Here is an 18,070-nt window from a genome sequence, read left to right as displayed (position 1 = left end):
TTTTGTTTAGCTTTTGTCTTAAATGTATATAATCTTTAAATCAAACACTAATGTTTGAAATCCATTAATGTTTGTCTGGGTTTTTATTTTAAATTTCAATGCATCTCATCTTTTGAAAACGTGAATTCAGATAAACAGTTCTGTAAGAAATTATTCTCTCTAATGCTGAATTTTACAAAGGTGAATGTGTCTGTTGGGGGAGATAGGTAGTACTCTAAAGTATTCTATTATCAAAAGTGTTTGTTTTACAGAACTTTGGGACAACAATAGTGGTTAATCCTGAAAAGGACAAGGATATGGTGCAAGAACTACTAGATTTTAAGGATAAAGTGGACCATATCATAGAAGTGTGCTTTCAGAAAAATGAAAAATTTATAAACTTGATGAAGGAATCCTTTGAAACATTTATCAACAAGAGACCAAATAAGCCTGCAGAATTGATAGGTACACAAATATTTTTTCTGTAAAATATTTCAAAAATCTGTAGAAAGCATGATAAGATAATGCTGCTGAGTATGCTAGTGCAATAGTGATGCAGTATGCATTCCCTTTTAGGAGACTTGTTTTGGGGATACTAGACAAGAGTTAACTTGGGAGTGTTGTGGGTCCAAAAGCTTGGGCATGTGGTTAGGTGTGTGTGCAGTGTCCTGAAGGAGCACGTCAACTTCTGCTGTTCCTGCACTCTGCTTATTACACTGTGACTGGTGCTAATAGTTGCTCAGAAAACATTGCTAATATTGAGAGTGGAGGGGGGAAGAGTAGGTATGGCAAAAAATTGGAAATAATTTTAATCAGAGTAGTAGAGGAATTCTTCAGATGATATTTATTTTGCACGTCCTTCAGAAGGAAGGAAGAAGTATTGCCTATCTGTCCCAGGGCTGAAGTTGGGAGAACAATAGTTTGAAAAGCCTTCTGATATAAGGAGGTTGAATAGAGAAATCATTTTCAGTACCCTAAAGAGTACTAATGCTCATTAAGGGGGAAAATAATAAACTAATAAAAGCATACTATTTAAAAATACTGTTACTGAGATTTGGCCCTGAGCTGGCCAAAGCTCTTCTGGCTCTATTTTGCTTGCAGCCAGTGAAGCTATGGCAGTTTACATCAGCAGAGGATCCTGCTCCTAGTTTTTTGGGGGGAGGGGGATTGTTTTTGTTTTGTTTTGTTTTTTTTTTACCTCTGTGAGTTCTTTTGCCTATTTAGCTTGCTCAGTGGTTTCCTTCTAAAGCCAGCTTTATGGAGGACAAATTGCCATGCCTACTGATGTAGATTAAAGCCATGGTATGGCCTGCTATCACTTGTGGATTGTGATGCTTCAGCTGTTGCAGTTGTTTTCTTCTTACCCCAGTAGAAGTTTGTGCAGAGATACCAATGTGGCTTAATAAATCCTCAGCTTAGACTCACGGCTTAACCTTATTTCTGGCATTCTGAAGCTACTAACTTGAAAGCATTGCTTCTGTTTAAATTTTGGTATGCTCATACCAAAGAGCTAGAGGAGCACGGTAAAGGTCTACAAAAATACAGTCGTCTATGTTGTTTGTTTCTGTTTCTCATAAAACACATTCATATGCATTTTACAATTCTGAAACATTGTCTATCAATAAGTAATGTGCTTGCAGTGAACATACACAAAAACTGGGGAACTTTTAATACATAAATTTTAATGTTTTTGTTGTATTCATCCTTTTCTTGGTCAGTTCCTTTTGTGATGTTTTTCCATTATGGCAGTAGTATAGTGGGGCTCTATAATTTCACTGAATTTAGGAATGGGAAAACAGAAAAGAGAAAATGTAGCGCTTATACCATATTGTAATATACAGTTATATTCAGAGTGGGGGATGCTTGAGTTGGTGATTTTAGAATGCTTCCTTTAAGCTCCTAAACTGTTTTATTTGTAGCAAAATACGTTGATTCAAAGTTAAGAGCTGGTAATAAAGAAGCAACAGATGAAGAGCTGGAAAGAATCCTTGACAAGATCATGATAATATTCAGATTCATTCATGGTAAGGAATGTCTTTTCACAGTTGCAAATAAAAAAGTTTGCATTGCTGCTAGCAGTACTGTATTTCTCTGAATGTAAGAGTTTTCTTTCTGCTAGAAATGGTCTTAAATTCAAGGTAGCCTTACATTTGAAGGAGCACAATGAATGCCACAAGGATGACAAACTTTTTCTTTGGAGAATGTCAAGTGAGAGACCTTTTACAGTCTGTGGGTGGAGACCAAAAATATAAGAGGTGGTTGGTGAAAGTTTTTTCACATAACCATATCTCTAACCATGATCTCTCCGCTAAAGACAGAGACAGAAAGATTAGCATAACTTCCTCTTTCCAGCCCATGCTAGTATATCCTAGGTGCAAAGTACATGAAATCCTAGCAACAAATAGCTTATTCTTCTTTTCTTACTGTGGCTGAAAATGCAGATAGAGAAGGGCTCAGAATGCTGGGAGAAAAGGTTACTGCGATGTTTCACTGCTTTTGAAATGCACTTCCCTGAAGTACCTCCCTGTGCAAGCACAACCAGTTGAATCCGTAAGGAGAATATTTTTAAGTTGAATATCAGGAAAATGTATGGTTGTGTCTATTGGAGATGCGTGATAGCTGTTTTGAGGGAGGGGGTACTTGTATCCTATGCTGAATGGGGAATATGCAGGGATATCTAATTCTGTTTTAATTTGTTCTGGCTGTGGAGCTCTTTCCTCACAAAATCTGAAATATGGGAAAGTAGACAAGAAGCCAATCATAAAAAATACTTCTGCTTGCATCATGATTTTTGTCAAATTCAAATAGTATTGGGTGGAGATAGCGAATGAATGTGGTATCACTGGGAACTTGTCATGCTAAGAGATTAATTTCTTTCAGTCTGAAACTGTGACCAACTATTTTTCTCTTACAATTTCTTGCAGTGCTGAGCTAAAAGCACAAATTTATTTGTAGATATCTAGTACGCAAGAGGCCTTTTAAGGGCAGATGACAAGCAGTCAGCTTCTGGGCATTGAACTTGCTGATAGTAGCTTGATACAGTGTCATGATGCAGCACATTATCAGAAGGAAGGATGGAGAGTATCAGGGAGGATGGGTACCATCTAGTAGTTTCTCTTCTGTGAGATCTGAAGATAAACATCTGAGACAATATCACATATGCATGGAAGGTGTTTGCAAAGAGGTGGCTATTATAGGCAGAGTAAGGATTGCTGTGAGACAGAGTGAATTTCTGCCTCTTAAAGGTGAAACAATTTGCTGGTATCCTTGTACCACCAATTGAAAGGATTTGTGGAAGCTCTGATGTAAGATATCTGTGGGTGCTTGTATGGCTTCCGTATTTCAAAAGACAATTGGCAAACGTGGTGAAATGATTTCTATCACTTTTTCTTCATCTTAGGCTTTTGAAGGTTATTTCTTTAATATATAGGAGCCTTTCTTTTTAATTTTAATAACTCATTGGAGGGAGAATTTAACATTGGAGGGAGAATATTGTTTTGGAGTCCAGACCATTGCATGTGCTTTGCAACTGCTTCAGTGGGAAATATAAGGCAGCACTTGCTCCTGGAAAGAAACAAAAGAAAGATGTAAAAATTTTGCAAAATAAACTAAGTAAATAATTCAAAGGTAAAAAGAGCTACTTGTCTATTTGTTTTTCTTTGCTGTTGCATAGGGAGTGTTGTTCTGCTGATTGATATGTCACAAGAAAGGATTTTGCTGCAAGCTTGAAGTGTGATGGTGCAGATACAGTGTGTGGTTTAATTTGTGTTTTAATTTTGTTTCAATTTCCATACAGGTAAAGATGTGTTTGAGGCATTTTATAAGAAAGACTTGGCCAAAAGGCTGCTGGTTGGGAAGAGTGCGTCAGTAGATGCTGAGAAGTCCATGTTATCAAAGCTTAAACATGGTAAGCATCTTTATATGTCTTCAATTTTAATTACTTCTTGGCTTATAAATTTGAATCCTTATTTTCTCATGCTTTAAAAAGTGACAATCAGATTTTAAGTAATAGCTGAGCATATCACAGCTTTCATTGTTCTCAGTGGGAACTATTGGTTTGGCCTTCAGAATTGAATGGTTCATTTAAAACACCTGTGTAGGAGGAGAATCCTTAAAATATGTACCTAGTTGCAGGTGCTCTAGACACTGGCAAATCTGGCCTAGCTGTCTCAGGTTAAACTGTTACTGCTTTTTCTGTGCTTGTTTGTAATTGTGGGATCCTTGCTTTACTTTGTGTGACAGAATGTGGCGCTGCTTTTACCAGCAAACTGGAGGGCATGTTCAAGGACATGGAACTGTCAAAAGATGTCATGGTTCAGTTTAAGCAGGTACATTCAACTTGCATGTGCTAAGTTTGAGTCATGATGGGGAAGAATGGACTTAATCAGTGTTATACCTTAAGCTAAAATAAGACGAAACAACTTTTGAGCATGTTCTGATCAAAGTAACAGATTCTATTTATAGTTCTATTTATAGTTCTATTTATAGAACAGATATTATTTATTGTGTATCTATTCAGAGATAATCTTATTCTACAGTTTTATTTGATTCCTTTTTAAGTAAATTAAAGTCTAAATGCTATGTGGTAATTTAGTTGTCCGTCTGACATTCTTTAAAGGCCATTTTCTTTCTTTGTCAACTATTGCTGCCCTGGTTGATTCACTGTGAATGGCCCACACCAGAAAAACTCCCCAAATGTTATTAAATGCATAGAAACCACATATGTCTCAGGCCCCTGAGCTTCCAAACTGTTGGTGACTGAAAGATTACTTGGAGAAATATAGTACATGTGGTTGTCCTGTTACATTTTATCCTGAGTACCTGTTTTGTGGCCCTGTTGGGGATAGGATATTGAGGAAGATGTCTGACCGAGGACAACTGTTCTTGTAACAAAATACTGTAATGAATTTTTTGTTGCAGACTGTGCAGCACAGCTTAACTAATGCTATATCCAAATTATAAGAAAATGTGTTGTCTAACAGACATGGAAGTCTTAGGGCATCCTTTTGACCTTACAGTGCTTGTCTTAGCTTTGACGAGAAGTTTCTGTTTTGCTTTGTTTGTGTGTGATTAAAGTTCCTTTGACCTTGATACTTTCTGAAGACAGCGGTCTAGTATATCTTAAGCCATGTTGTTCTGTTCTTTTTACTTCCAGCCACTTACTGTGTTTTGAAATGTCACTGTGTGTGCGGCCATTAAATAGACATGATATTCAAAATCTTGGTAGAGCAAACCAAGGATGTGGCCTGTAGAAAATTTTCATTATTCTATTATTTAAATGTCTAACTTGAAATAAATATATGAATTTATGTATATGCAAACAGAATTCTTAAATCATTTTTATCTTTTGTTTTTTAGTATATGCAGAACCAAAGTGACACAGGAAATATAGACCTGACAGTAAATATACTAACTATGGGATACTGGCCAACTTATACGCCTGTGGAAGTCCACTTAAATTCAGAGGTGAGTGTTTAAATTCTCCTTCTAAATGCTCTTCAGAGAGTGGGATCATAACCTCTGTCATAGGGTGAACTAGTGCCCTTTGATTAATTTTTTTCTGATAGATATTTAAGGGGTTTACCTCATTCTAGAGATTCCAAAGTTGAAAGAAGAAGAAAAAAAGAAAATGTAGCAGTTAAATGCGCTTTAAGGGGATTACATTTCACTTAACATATTTTATCACCTTTTTAATAATCATAATCTAAAATTAATATTAAAATCTGTCCTATGTAACATTGCAGTCAAACACAAGTTTAAAACTGGACAGTTCACTTTAATTTAGTCAATTTTAAACTTCATTGGTTATGTGTTTTGATTCAGCCAATAGCTGTGTGACTGCAAGCTCTTTTTTTCCACAGGATCCTTCCTTTGTTTTCTTTGATGTGTGTCTCAGAAAACTAGCCAACGCATTTGACTGACATATAAGCCTGAAAAAAGATAGTTTTCAAATTGAAAGATTTTGCAGAGCTCATTTCAGCAGTGATTTAAGTTGAAATATGTATTTAGATACATACAGGAAACATCCTGTTTCCTATACTAACCTGCTCGATCTGAAGTGCAGCAAGCGCTTTAGGGGCCTGAGGCGATGGCAATGTTCTCATCCAGCTCAGGAGGCTTTTGTGCTTTTACTCCCATGGCATCTTTGCCTCAGCAGCAGGCAAAGGAAGGATCCAACCTGAGCAACACTTCGTGAAAATGGAGGGGTAAAACCCCCTTCCTTGGAAATCCTAAGAGGATATTAAGTGCTGGCATCAGGCTTGACTCTATCTGGGACAAACTAAGAGAAGAACTTGGAAGCAGATGCTAATAGTCAATATGTAGGTATGGGATGCATATTTTTTGTCCTGTGACTCCTTTTTCAGTTGTAAAGTCCAGAAGAAAAATATTACTTGTTTTCCTTTAGAATGGTTTTATTTCACTTTTATTGAAAAGAAAAAAATCGGTGAAACTAGAAAGCTTTAATTGAAATGAGACTTTCTTTTGTGTGCAGTAGTACTAGGGTACTTGAGAGCAGAATCTAGCCCTTTCTTTTTACTTTTGTGCACAGAAACATTTATTATGAAACACTGTTGAGAGGAACCAAAGAAATAACATGTGTGAATGCACCCAGCATTGCTGCACTTGAATAGCACTAGTAAACTTTTGTCTCTTTGCTTTACAGATGATTAAGCTTCAAGAGGTATTTAAAATGTTTTACCTGGGAAAACACAGTGGTCGAAAGCTTCAGTGGCAGACCACTTTGGGCCATGCAGTCCTGAAAGCAGACTTTAAGGAAGTAAGTTTGCTTGATTAATGCTTAAGCAGTTGGTATAAAATTTAAGTCAATTGCTTGGAATCTAGTTGTGTTTAGTATATTTTGTTAAAAGCAATAACATTTTTATGGAAGAGCAATCACAATTTTTTTTTTAATTAAACCAAAATCCTACCTACCTAAGTAAAAGAGTAATGCAATAGCTTTCAGTAGCATTTGTATTGGTTTGATAGGACGTGTTGCTCATTCAAGTAAAGGAAGTTGCAATCAAGTAGAACATTACTGAAAGAAAAGAAATGCAGTATCTTTTTTTTTTAATATGGAATTATTTTGATTAAGTAGCATTTTCATAGAAATTTTAGAATGTTCCACTAATACAAAAATACAGTAAGGGTGTTAGAGATGTAATGACTGTTGTTAAAATTTAAATGCTTGCTGAATTATTTAAGTCTTAAATAATAGTATTGTTTCTTAATGTGGCCTTTGTTTTGTCTCTCTGAATATCTTGCATTGGTAATAAAGCAGCTTAATTGCACAAAAACAAAGGCAAACAAAATTTAATTCTTTTAGTAACTCGCTGTAAATATGAAACTTAGAAGCTGTGGCATAATGTAACACTGAGATGCATAGGTTTGTAGTTGTTGATTGTCAAGAAGTATTTACTGTAGACAGTTCTTACATCTGTCTGAAGAGTTTGACTGACTTATCACCTTTTCATTGCCTGTTTGTACAAACATTGTGCTACAGATAAACTGTCACTGTGTATCACAGTGAATCAAAGTGAACTTTTGGTTCTTTCATGTTTGATCTGATACTGAGATTTTATGTATTAGTTTGCTCATCGCTATTAAGTGAAGCTTGGGTGAAGTATGAAGTAGAGATTTGCCGTTGATTGTAGCAAAGCCAGAATTTCTTCTATTACAACTAAAAGAAGTAAATGATGTCAAGTAAATACTGGGTCTTTCAAATGACCTTTTGATGCGTGCTGTATTGCTACTGGTAGACTAGCAAAAAATTCTTAAAATATCCTGTTTCCTTGATACTGCATTGAAGCATATTCTTCTGTGTGATGGACATTCCAAAATGCACATTTCCTCTTCCTCTAGAAACTAAAAAAGGAAAAAAAGAAAAAAAAAAAAAGAACAGCTTCTGTAACTTGACACATTTTGGGGATACAATAGAAAATGCTCTGGATGCTATTTGTAATTATTTGTTATTTTCCTTTTTAGGGGAAGAAAGAATTTCAAGTATCACTCTTTCAGACATTAGTGCTGCTTATGTTTAATGAAGGGGATGAATTCAGTTTTGAAGAAATTAAAATGGCCACTGGTATAGGTAGGAAAAGTACTTTGTGATTCTTAAATATTTTTGTTGAGTGATTACCAAGTATGATTCTGCACGTAGAGGCCTAATTTTAAGTTTGCCATGATTATTCAGACAAGCTTTATGAGTCAATGGTATATACATGCTAAAAGAGGTGAAGAGAACACACTGTTAGAACTTTCTAGTGTAGATAAAATAGATGCTTCATTAAATTATTAGTAAGAGAGGTATAGCGTATGCCATTAACAACCCACCAGTTTTACAAAATAAATCATTGCCATTCTTAAAATTCAAGATAAAGACTCATTTTCTGTACAGATTGTTTTAGTTCTATTACAGTTTCAAATGTACTTTTTAAATGATCTGTTGTAGAACAGTGTCATTTTGGAGTGATATGAGAGAGAATATTGAGCTCTTTTGAGAGATTGTCCACATGTTTTCCATTACTGTTGCAGGAGTGCCCCATTTAAAATAGATCTGATTTGTTAAGAAAATAAGTGCCCAATAGGGAGTGTACTTTGTAGCTCTCTTCCTCTGCACTTTGCATCTGAAGGCAGAAAGGGCAGAGAAATGAAGAAAACCATAGCTGTCTTTCCACATCTCCCCTCTACGTTCTTAGGTTTTCGATATATTTTTTTCCGTAATTTTTAGTCTTCTTTGAAATGATTACAACCATTAGCATTAAAAAGGAAAAACCCACCACCTCTTCCTGGGACTTCTGCATCAACCAGCAGCTCATACCAGTAGCCCTTTCTATGCTGACTCTTAAGATCAGACCCACAAAGCAACTTCTGAAAAAGTATATGAACACACACAAGTATGGCATCAAGGATTCCATTTTACAAGATACTGTAAAAAGATATTACAAGATATTGTAAAATCCTGTAGTTTGGAATGGTACATTTCAGAAGGCACTACAGTCCAGGTGCTCCAGCTTCCCATCCTCCAAGTTTCAGGTTGCTTAGTCATCCATTCCATTACTGCTAAGGGAGTTGAAGAAAGTCCACGCCGGTGTTAATGATAAGTATCAGGATAGTCTAGATAGACTCATTAGGTCAGAGTACAACGGTTACAGAACAAACAAATTCATGCCAACCTGATCCAGATCCTGTGTTCTTATCGTGCATTACTGTACTTCAGAGCTTGCGTTCTGGCTGCCTTACAGCAACAGATAAAATCTGCTGCATGGAAATCCATTATATTATATCACAATAGAAAGGATTTCAATAGACTGTTTTCAAGGCAGCTGGCTAGAATTGATTTCCTAATCCATATTAGGGTTGGGAGCTACTTATGTTATGTTATTGTGTTGAGTGTCACATCTATGTTTATCTCTACTAGGGGTAAATAGCACATGAATGCATGGGATGAGGACAGTCTGTGGCCCTCAGAGTTCCCTCAGGGCCAGGATGGCTGAATTAAAATCTCCCAGGCTCTGCCTAGACAAGGCATTCAAAGCTAGATATAGAGAAGCCCCAGTCCTGTCTAGCAGTCTCCATACTTCTAAATCAGAGGAAGGTCTTATGGCTGGAAATGCGGGACCTCCTAAATAGGTCCCACATTGCCCCCTTCCAGCCTCCTGTTACTGGACGGTCCTTTTGCTCAGTGGTACCCTGCTGACGGCAGGTATCCCAGCAGGTTGGAAAAGAACAGACATTCAGCTAGTAGGAAATAGCTGAATTTGTGATGCAGCTGCCTGGTCAATTGACCACTAGGAGCAGAGGCAATGACAGCTGGACTCTGAGAGAATGCTCTGGATGAGCCAGAGGTCCTGGCTCACATGGGTACAAATAACATAGGACCCACAGGACAACATTTTTGAAAGTTGTATAGGGATTGTTGAACCGCTCCCCTCTCCCTCTGAAAAGAATGTAGTAGAACTGGGAAGCATTCAGAGAATGGGAACAAAGATTGAAGATGTGGATCAGCTTTAGAAGGAACAGCTAAGTATGTTTGGACTAAACTAAATAGACCAAAAGGTAGATAGAAATCAGTGAATAAGGATTCGCTTTCTTACTGGGAAGAGAGTTAGAAGGCATTAAATGAATCAAGCAGATGACAGGTGCAAACTAAACAAGAGGTGTTTCTTCACACAACAATGGTAAGCTGTGGAACTTTTGATCGTAGCATGTTACGAAAGCTAGAAGTTTGCAGAGCTCAAGGGGACAGGTTCAGGAAAGAACAAGGCACCGAAGGTCTCTAAACGCATAGAAACCACCTCTGGCTTAGGAATTCCCTGAGCCTTAAATAATTGGAGACTTAGGGAGCAGTAGGATGAGGAGAGAAGAAAGATCAGGGAAGTACTGGAGCATTGCTGTATTAGTCTTGTTCTAGTATGCTGCCATACATGCATCTGCATTTTGCCACTGTCATAGATAGGATGCTGGTCTAGATGGACCTTCTGACTGAGGATGTCTCTTCTTCAGCTCTGAAGACTGAGAGGAACACTGAAGCTCCCAGTGCTGAAGAATTGTATCTAATCCCTTCCTTTACCTTGGTGTTTATGTGTATCAGCTCTTTCTGGTGGAAGAAAGAAGTGGTGGAAGCCTTCTACAATTTTTATTTAATTGATGCATTTATTCTGAGACCCTATAGTCTTCGCACAGTGGTGTTTACTGCAGAAGTGTTCGGAGAGCCACACCCATACCATAATTTACAGGCAAGAGATGGAATAAGATGTCTCAAGCTGAAGTATCTTTAAAACAGATCACTAAATGAAACAGTGAATTAGACCACCACCATCTGATAGTACTCACCCAGAAGCTTTACAGGGACTTTCCATAAGTACTGGATTAGTCTGTGTAGTTTATAGTTTAAGTGAGCTTTGGTGCAGGAAGAATGGCAAGTGACAAGTGCAATGCCAATTATTTTTAAAGTTCATGGAGTAATTCTGCAGATTACTGCAGTGTAGTAGGTCTTTACTGAGAAGAACAGAATTGGTGGTCTTACGGATTAGTATATATTAGGGAAGAGGCAGCATGATCTTTGTGATGCGTGACTTCCCTTTAAAATTGTTTGCAAGCTTATTGCACAATCATAACGGTGCACTTGGATTTTTAAGATGATCTTGGTAATAGCACATCACAGGCACTTAATTTAAGCTTTCATGGCTTAAGAGGGAAGTTCCTCTTGTGGACGAGTAATTGATTAAAAGGCAGAAAACAACAGGTAGAAAAAATAGGCAACTTTCACAGTGAAAGAAAGCTCCTAATTGGGATCCCTGCATATTTGTTCAACATAGTCATTAATGATCTGAAAAAGAAGTTGGATACTGAAGTGACAGAATTTGATGCTGATGGAAAATTCCTCAGGAGGATCAAATCTAAAACTTCTAGAAGAGTTGCAAAAGGATCTCACACTGTAGAACTATTAGGAGATCAAATAACATCTGGTGTTGATGAATACGAAGAAGTCGGCCTGAGGGGAAAATAACCTTAACTCCATGTGCAGTGACTGACTTTCAATTAGGTATTACTACTCAGGAATGAAGCTGTGTGATCATTGCGTTCCCTGAAAACATTAACTCAAAGTTCATCAATAATGAGAAAGGCAAACAGCATGCTAGAAAGTAAAAAAGTTATTGAAAACACAGCCAAAAGCATCATCATGCTTTGTGTTTGTGCTTGTGTTCGAATGCTGCATAAATTCCAGGTCAGCCCATCTCTAAAGGAGTATAGTAGAACTAGACAAGGAAGGATGAGAAGAAGTATCAAAGGTATAGAACTATTCTCATGCAGAGAATGGAGAGTTCATCTCTCAAATCTGAGACATGATAATTTGGAGAGGGGAAAAAGAGGAAATACAATAGTCAGTAGAATTATGAATGGTTTAGAGATGATTAATAGTGAATTCACTAGCTAACACAGTACAAGAATTGAGTCATCTTTTAGCTTTTCCATCTGTTACTAGCCAAGTCAAAGAACAGGTGTTGCGTGAGATAGACATTTTGATGTAATCCATGTAACAGTTCATCTATTGTACTTGTTCTCAGCTGAAATTGAGTTAGCTAGCTGAGATTAATGGCAGTCCTTAAAGCAGTGATTCACGAACTCTGAATCAGCTCACAAATGTCAGCCCTCAGTTTCTCACAGCTACATTGATTTTTAATTGAGGACACTATAAAGGTGATCATAAATTATGTCCTGCTGATTTAATATATTCCTGTGGACCTCTTACTGTATAAGCCTCATGGATAATGTATTGGAACCACAGGTGTAAAGCATTTTGCATTTTCCAGTGTTAAAAAAACAAAAACAAAAAAACCTACTTTGGCAACCTCAGTGATCTTCTCTTTTTGAATCAGCCTTAGCAGCTGTTCCATGTGGGTTCCTCAGATATATCAGTCATGTCCCCCAGCTGCCTTGTTGACTACAGCCTAAGATAGGGCCAGTCAGATAAATATGTGCGTTTCTCTCAAAAGTCATATTGAAATTATTATTAAAAAATGGCAAGCCTATATGGCAGAAACCAGTAAAATGATATGACTTAAAACTTTCAGTTGCTTAAGGAAGTACTTTAACAAAGTAAAGCCTGCTAGCAATTTGTGTTCAATACTGAACTTGGCAGGATAGGACAGCCAGAGCCAGAATTCCACCTCTTTGTTACATCTTTTATACCTTCATTATCTACTATATATATTTTAAAGAGGTGAATATGATTTATTTTGTGATCCTACTCTCCTAACACTTACTTATTTATGCAGCTTCAGTTAAAGACACATTGCTGTGTTTACATTATAACTAGTTTTGCAAATGTCTTAGCAGAAATGCTGGTTATCAAGATAGTTTGGGTAACTGATCTCTACATGCATTTCAGCCTTTCATTCTATTGTATCTTTATATTCCATGCACATATAACACAAAATACATACTCTTTTCTGTGTCAAAAAGACATACCTGTACAAATTTTCTTCAAGCTAGGTAAAAGAGCTACCTCATGGACTATTACCACATTACTAAAAAAATTCACATGGACTTCTGCCCCTTTGGGATATCACTGTCTTCAGTATTAGTTAACCATAGCAAAAACTTGTGTTTTGCAGTCACTGTCACAATAAGTTATGTGCAGTCTCTTTCAAGTTATGAGATTAATGCTTATGCATCAACTACAATTAGAAAATGCATAGACTGTGACTCAAAGAAAGAATGGTTACTTTTTCTTTGGTAACTATGCTTCTTGGAGATGTGTTGTCCAAATACATCCCATGTTTTCACATGGGTTTGCCTTTCTCCTTATGAATGCTTTTATAAGCTGTAACTTTTACTTCTAGTTCAAGGATTGATAGGCAACTGCAGATTCTTTGCCCTTTGGCATTCTGTGGCCTGCAACTTAGCATGCTGGGCAGAAGCAAAGCTTCAAAGTATACTGAGTGTTTTTAACAGCGTTCTTGTGCAGAGGCAGGGACTGTGTTTGGACAACGCTACAATTCAAAGATCTATATTTACTGCAGGTGAAGTGCCTCAAAAACGTGAAACATCAGAAGTACCTGTTCAGTCACTGATTTAATGTTTTCTTTTTAAATGATAATAAAACAGCTGAAGTTTAAAAAAAAAAGTCATTCTGTGGGAATGTGAAAGTTAAGCTATTTTAGGAATAAAATAGTGTTAATCTTTTACTTCTTTATGCAGTTCAGCACTAGATTGCAAAACCTTTGTTTCAGTTCTTAGACTAGAGTTCTGTTCAGCTCTGAGGCATTTGGCGATAATGTTTATATTGTGAATAAAACTATTCTGGAGATTTCAGAGGCCATTTTAATGCAGGATCTTGATACAAAACTTTGCAATATAATGGTTAGAAACTTTTAGACTTCATTTTATCAGTTTATCCAAATGATTTGAGTTTTAAATCTTACAAGGTAAAGTTTTCCTAAACCACTTGTTTCTACTAGTTTCCTGTTGTGGGGGGCTTTTGTGTCTCTAATGACTGTCTGCTATACCTTCTAACAAAACACCTGCCTGTCAACTTAGACTTCTCCCCAGCTTCTTTTTTTTTTTTTTTTTCCTCTAGTATGTATTGAAAATAGTGATGAAATTATAAAATGGCTCGAGTTTCTTGTCATCAACTGATTTTTTTTTAAGTCCTGTTACTACTGAACAGAAATTAAAAAGTAAACAAAAAAAACAGGTTCATAGTAATGTGAATTCTTCTTTGATACTATTTTGCGTAGAAAACTCACTGAGATGATTATTCTTGACCTATACAATTCTGCACATGCTCTCAGTAATTTTACTAGACTACAAGACCAAGCTTGAAGGCTGTAAGTTGTGTTACGTAATTAGAACTTAGCTAGAAGAGAAGGTATTAACACAAAAATAGTATCTTTGTGGTTATATTTTTAGATTAATTGTATAAAACTTTTCATCTTAACCTTTTGGTCTTTTATCTCCCATACTTTGAACTTCTTCACAGAGGACAGTGAATTAAGAAGAACTTTGCAGTCTTTAGCCTGTGGTAAAGCACGGGTATTGATAAAAAATCCAAAGGGAAAAGATGTGGAAGATGGAGACAAATTCATGTTTAATGGTGATTTCAAGCATAAATTGTTCAGAATAAAAATTAATCAAATCCAGATGAAAGAAACAGTATGTATTTTACTATTTATTTTTTGCATTCATTCTGGTTAAACTGACTGTTTATCTACATGTCCCAGCTGAATAGATAGAACCTCTGCATTTCCTGCTATAGCTTTTGCATTCTGAGAAAGTAAAGAGATTTTTCATCTTTGTGGTAGTCAGAATGACCAGTGCTCACAGAGGCACTAAAGATTGTAAATCTTACTGAAATCGAAGCAATTTAGGTTCCTTCCTGCATTTGTGCATCTAAAAGCCTGTATCTTAAACTGATACAATCTTGCAGATGTTTCAGTCCATCTTAGAAGTTTTCATGGTATGGATGAAGTGTTGGTACTATATTAAAATTCATGAATCAAATGTTGAAATATCTTTTTTTTTTATTATTTAGAGTATAAGAGGGTTACTAAAGTTAGGGTTTTGCAGTGGATGTTTTTGCTGGACTTGAATCCCAATTCTTGACATCAGCTGACATGTTCTAATTAATGTTGAGTGGGTTTTTTTGTTTTGTTTTGTTGTTTTGGGTTTTTTTTTTTTACTTTCCGTATTCAAATCCCTAAAAGTCAAACTGGAGTTAAGCATTTTTCTACAGAACAATACTGTATTTGGGCTGCCAAATTCTTACATGTTCTTTTAAAAATACTAAATGAGTTCTTAAGATTTTTTTATAGAACATTGATTTAAAAAAATATATACGTGATTTTTTTTCTTTCCATTATCCTTAATTTTATCTTTGGCTTGCTCTAGCAGTATACTTCAGAGTCTCTTAGTTCTTGGTGTGCAGTGATGTGTACGTCTCTCTCAGAAACAGACAAAAATAAATGTGTTTTGTTTAACTGAAAAGATTAACTATAGAAATATCATTGATCAAAAATTAACATAAAAAATGGTATGATGTGTGGTGTTGTATTGTTCCTTAGGTCGAGGAACAGGTTAGCACAACTGAAAGAGTATTTCAAGATAGACAATATCAGATTGATGCTGCTATTGTACGAATAATGAAGATGAGAAAGACTCTTGGTCATAATCTCCTTGTTTCTGAATTGTATAATCAGCTGAAATTTCCAGTAAAGGTAAGTGATTTTGTTTTTTTCAAACAATCCCACAATTATCTAAAAATTTGTGGTGTTCTTTTCCATTCAGTTCCATGAGAGTAAGAAATGTGAAACATAACATCTGAATCAAATGTAAAGATTCAGGCATTAAAATGAGTGCATTAACAGAAGTGAGCCACAGTATCAGTGGTTTCTTATCAGGAATTTATAGTTAGATTTTTTTACATGGTGTATTTTCTTATGTAGTTTTTTAGCAGTCCTATTCTTTTAAATAAGATACACAATCTTAATTTGCATGTATATTGTTAACTGTTACTAATCTCATCTTTTCTTGTAGCCTGGAGACTTGAAAAAGAGGATTGAATCTCTCATTGACAGAGACTATATGGAGAGAGACAAAGACAACCCCAACCAGTATCACTATGTTGCATAATGGAGAGGAAGCCCTTTTATTAAAAAAAAAAAATCAAGAAAACAACAAAATCATCCAAATATATCTTCTGGATGCTGAATACCTATGCTGTTCCAGATTTTACTATTAGCAGATTTCAGGTTGATGTATATTATTCAACCAGCTGCATGCACTGCTATGGAAGAGAAGCAAAATGATACATTAATTGGATCATCTTTGTCAAGACTCCTTAGTAATTTTAAATGTCATATTTTTATTTCTTTTAGTTATTTCTTTTCTTCTTTGGGGTTCTTGAAAATTTGTTTCTACAGTTTTGTTTAACAATGTCATTGAAATTGGATGGAAAGGTAAAATTACTTATGTAAGAAATATTTCGGTGATAGGTGCAAGTCTGGTTTATTCATGTGTGTGTTCCTGACTGTGCATCCATGGAGACCCTATATGCTGCATTCTTTAGCTACAGTGACAATGTGGGTAATTTTTTAAAAACTGTTAATTGATGAACACTTATGTACAAGCAGTGTTGTTGAAATACACTGAATTTTTGAAATTATGCACCATGAATACTCTTAATCTCGTATTCATTCAATTTTCTTTCAAATGATTATAAACTTCAGTCTGGTTTGGATAAATCAGGTTTTGAAGTGAGATCGTTGAAGTGCCAAGAGGACAACTGTGTTAATGTGTGTAGTGAGCTCTCTAATTATTTAGCTTAGATAGTCATTTGTGGATTATTATTTTATTACTACTTTTGCTGGTTTGGGTGGCAATTAAGATTGGAGTCAAAGAGGCCCTACCTCATTTTAGGGCAACTGGTTTTATCACTGTTCATGTAATTGCCGTAAATTTAGTTTTGCCTTTAAAGTCACATACAAAGAAACTACTGTACAGTGTGCTCCACTTAAATAAATAAAAAGAAAAAAGTTTTTTTTTAAAAAAAGACTTTTACAGTCTTGATGTTATGAAAGCATAGTTTTTGTCTTGAATGACTAAGGCTTTTGTGAGTACTTTGTTACATATTGTATATATGTAAGTTGATTTGAATTAAAGAATGGAAGACATTGTAGATCTGTTAGATAATTGTAATTATAAGGAAGATACTTTTGTGGTAATACTTACAAGCTGCTGCTTATTTTCAGGATTTGCATAATAGTGCGTTTCATTCTGATAAAGAGCTACCAAAGGAGTTTTGATCACAGCATAATGAGAATTTAACTGAACAATATTTTCTTGAGAGATACCTTACTAAGTTTATGTAACATGGGTTTTGTGCATCAATTAAAAGGCCACCATCTCTTCTTAAAATAAGCATTGCTAAAAATTGACATCTCATGAGTTTATGTATTAAAGTCCTTGTTTTGTCATCTGATGTCATTAATTGTATTGCATTCTTTTGAATTATTTTTATTCCCTTTGTGTTTAGAAACTAAACATGTGTTTACTGTATTTAAAACATATTTAATATTGTAATTTAATGTAGACTTATTTTAATATTTGAATCTTCAGTTAATTCAAATAAAAACTTTGCTGCATATTGAATATTAATTCCTTAGCCTTTGTGAGAATGTAGCACATAAGTGTACTTATGCAGTATGTTGTTTAGTGTTAATTATAACACTCGCCTTGTAACTTACTTTCACTGCATATGAAAGCTAATCAGCTCTGTCGTACTAGACTTTTAAAATAAAGAGAAGTGTATGCCTCACAGAAGTACAATGGGCAGAGGCTTTATCCACATAGAAAGCTGGCAGTAGTAGACACTAATTTGGTGGTGTATATATATCAAGAAGTGAATGTGTACTCTGTTCCCTTTCTGAACCCAAACTTCCTGGTTCAAGGGTTTTAAACAATATATTAAAAGCAATGGTGTTATTCTGAAGATGATTTAAATGGTTCTGCCTTATGAAGCAGTGTTGATTGACTGATTAAAAGTGCTGAGTACGCAATTTTTCTTAATTGCCATAGACTAGAACTTATT

At 35.6% G+C, this 18,070-nt stretch overlaps 1 protein-coding gene and 1 long non-coding RNA gene across 2 annotated transcripts in view; one reads left to right on the top strand and one right to left on the bottom strand.

Moving 5' to 3' along the window:
• Positions 1-17,631, top strand: part of CUL4A (cullin 4A) — a 43,515-nt gene extending 25,884 nt beyond the window's left edge. The window contains exons 11-20 of the mRNA XM_064503717.1: positions 252-444; positions 1,899-2,003; positions 3,776-3,886; positions 4,222-4,307; positions 5,338-5,445; positions 6,644-6,757; positions 7,963-8,068; positions 14,465-14,637; positions 15,546-15,698; positions 16,018-17,631. Coding sequence (XP_064359787.1) covers positions 252-444; positions 1,899-2,003; positions 3,776-3,886; positions 4,222-4,307; positions 5,338-5,445; positions 6,644-6,757; positions 7,963-8,068; positions 14,465-14,637; positions 15,546-15,698; positions 16,018-16,113 — 1,245 coding nt within the window. The 3' untranslated portion in view covers positions 16,114-17,631. The remainder of the gene's footprint in view (positions 1-251; positions 445-1,898; positions 2,004-3,775; positions 3,887-4,221; positions 4,308-5,337; positions 5,446-6,643; positions 6,758-7,962; positions 8,069-14,464; positions 14,638-15,545; positions 15,699-16,017) is intronic.
• The window catches only part of LOC135325807 (uncharacterized), a 15,747-nt gene continuing 4,428 nt past the window's right edge, over positions 6,752-18,070 (bottom strand). The window contains exon 4 of the long non-coding RNA XR_010386578.1: positions 6,752-7,842. This is a non-coding gene — a long non-coding RNA (uncharacterized LOC135325807). The remainder of the gene's footprint in view (positions 7,843-18,070) is intronic.

The sequence above is a fragment of the Dromaius novaehollandiae genome, chromosome 1, assembly GCF_036370855.1.
Source record: "Dromaius novaehollandiae isolate bDroNov1 chromosome 1, bDroNov1.hap1, whole genome shotgun sequence".
Lineage (NCBI taxonomy): Eukaryota > Metazoa > Chordata > Aves > Casuariiformes > Dromaiidae > Dromaius > Dromaius novaehollandiae.
This window is presented reverse-complemented; position numbering and strand designations above follow the sequence as displayed.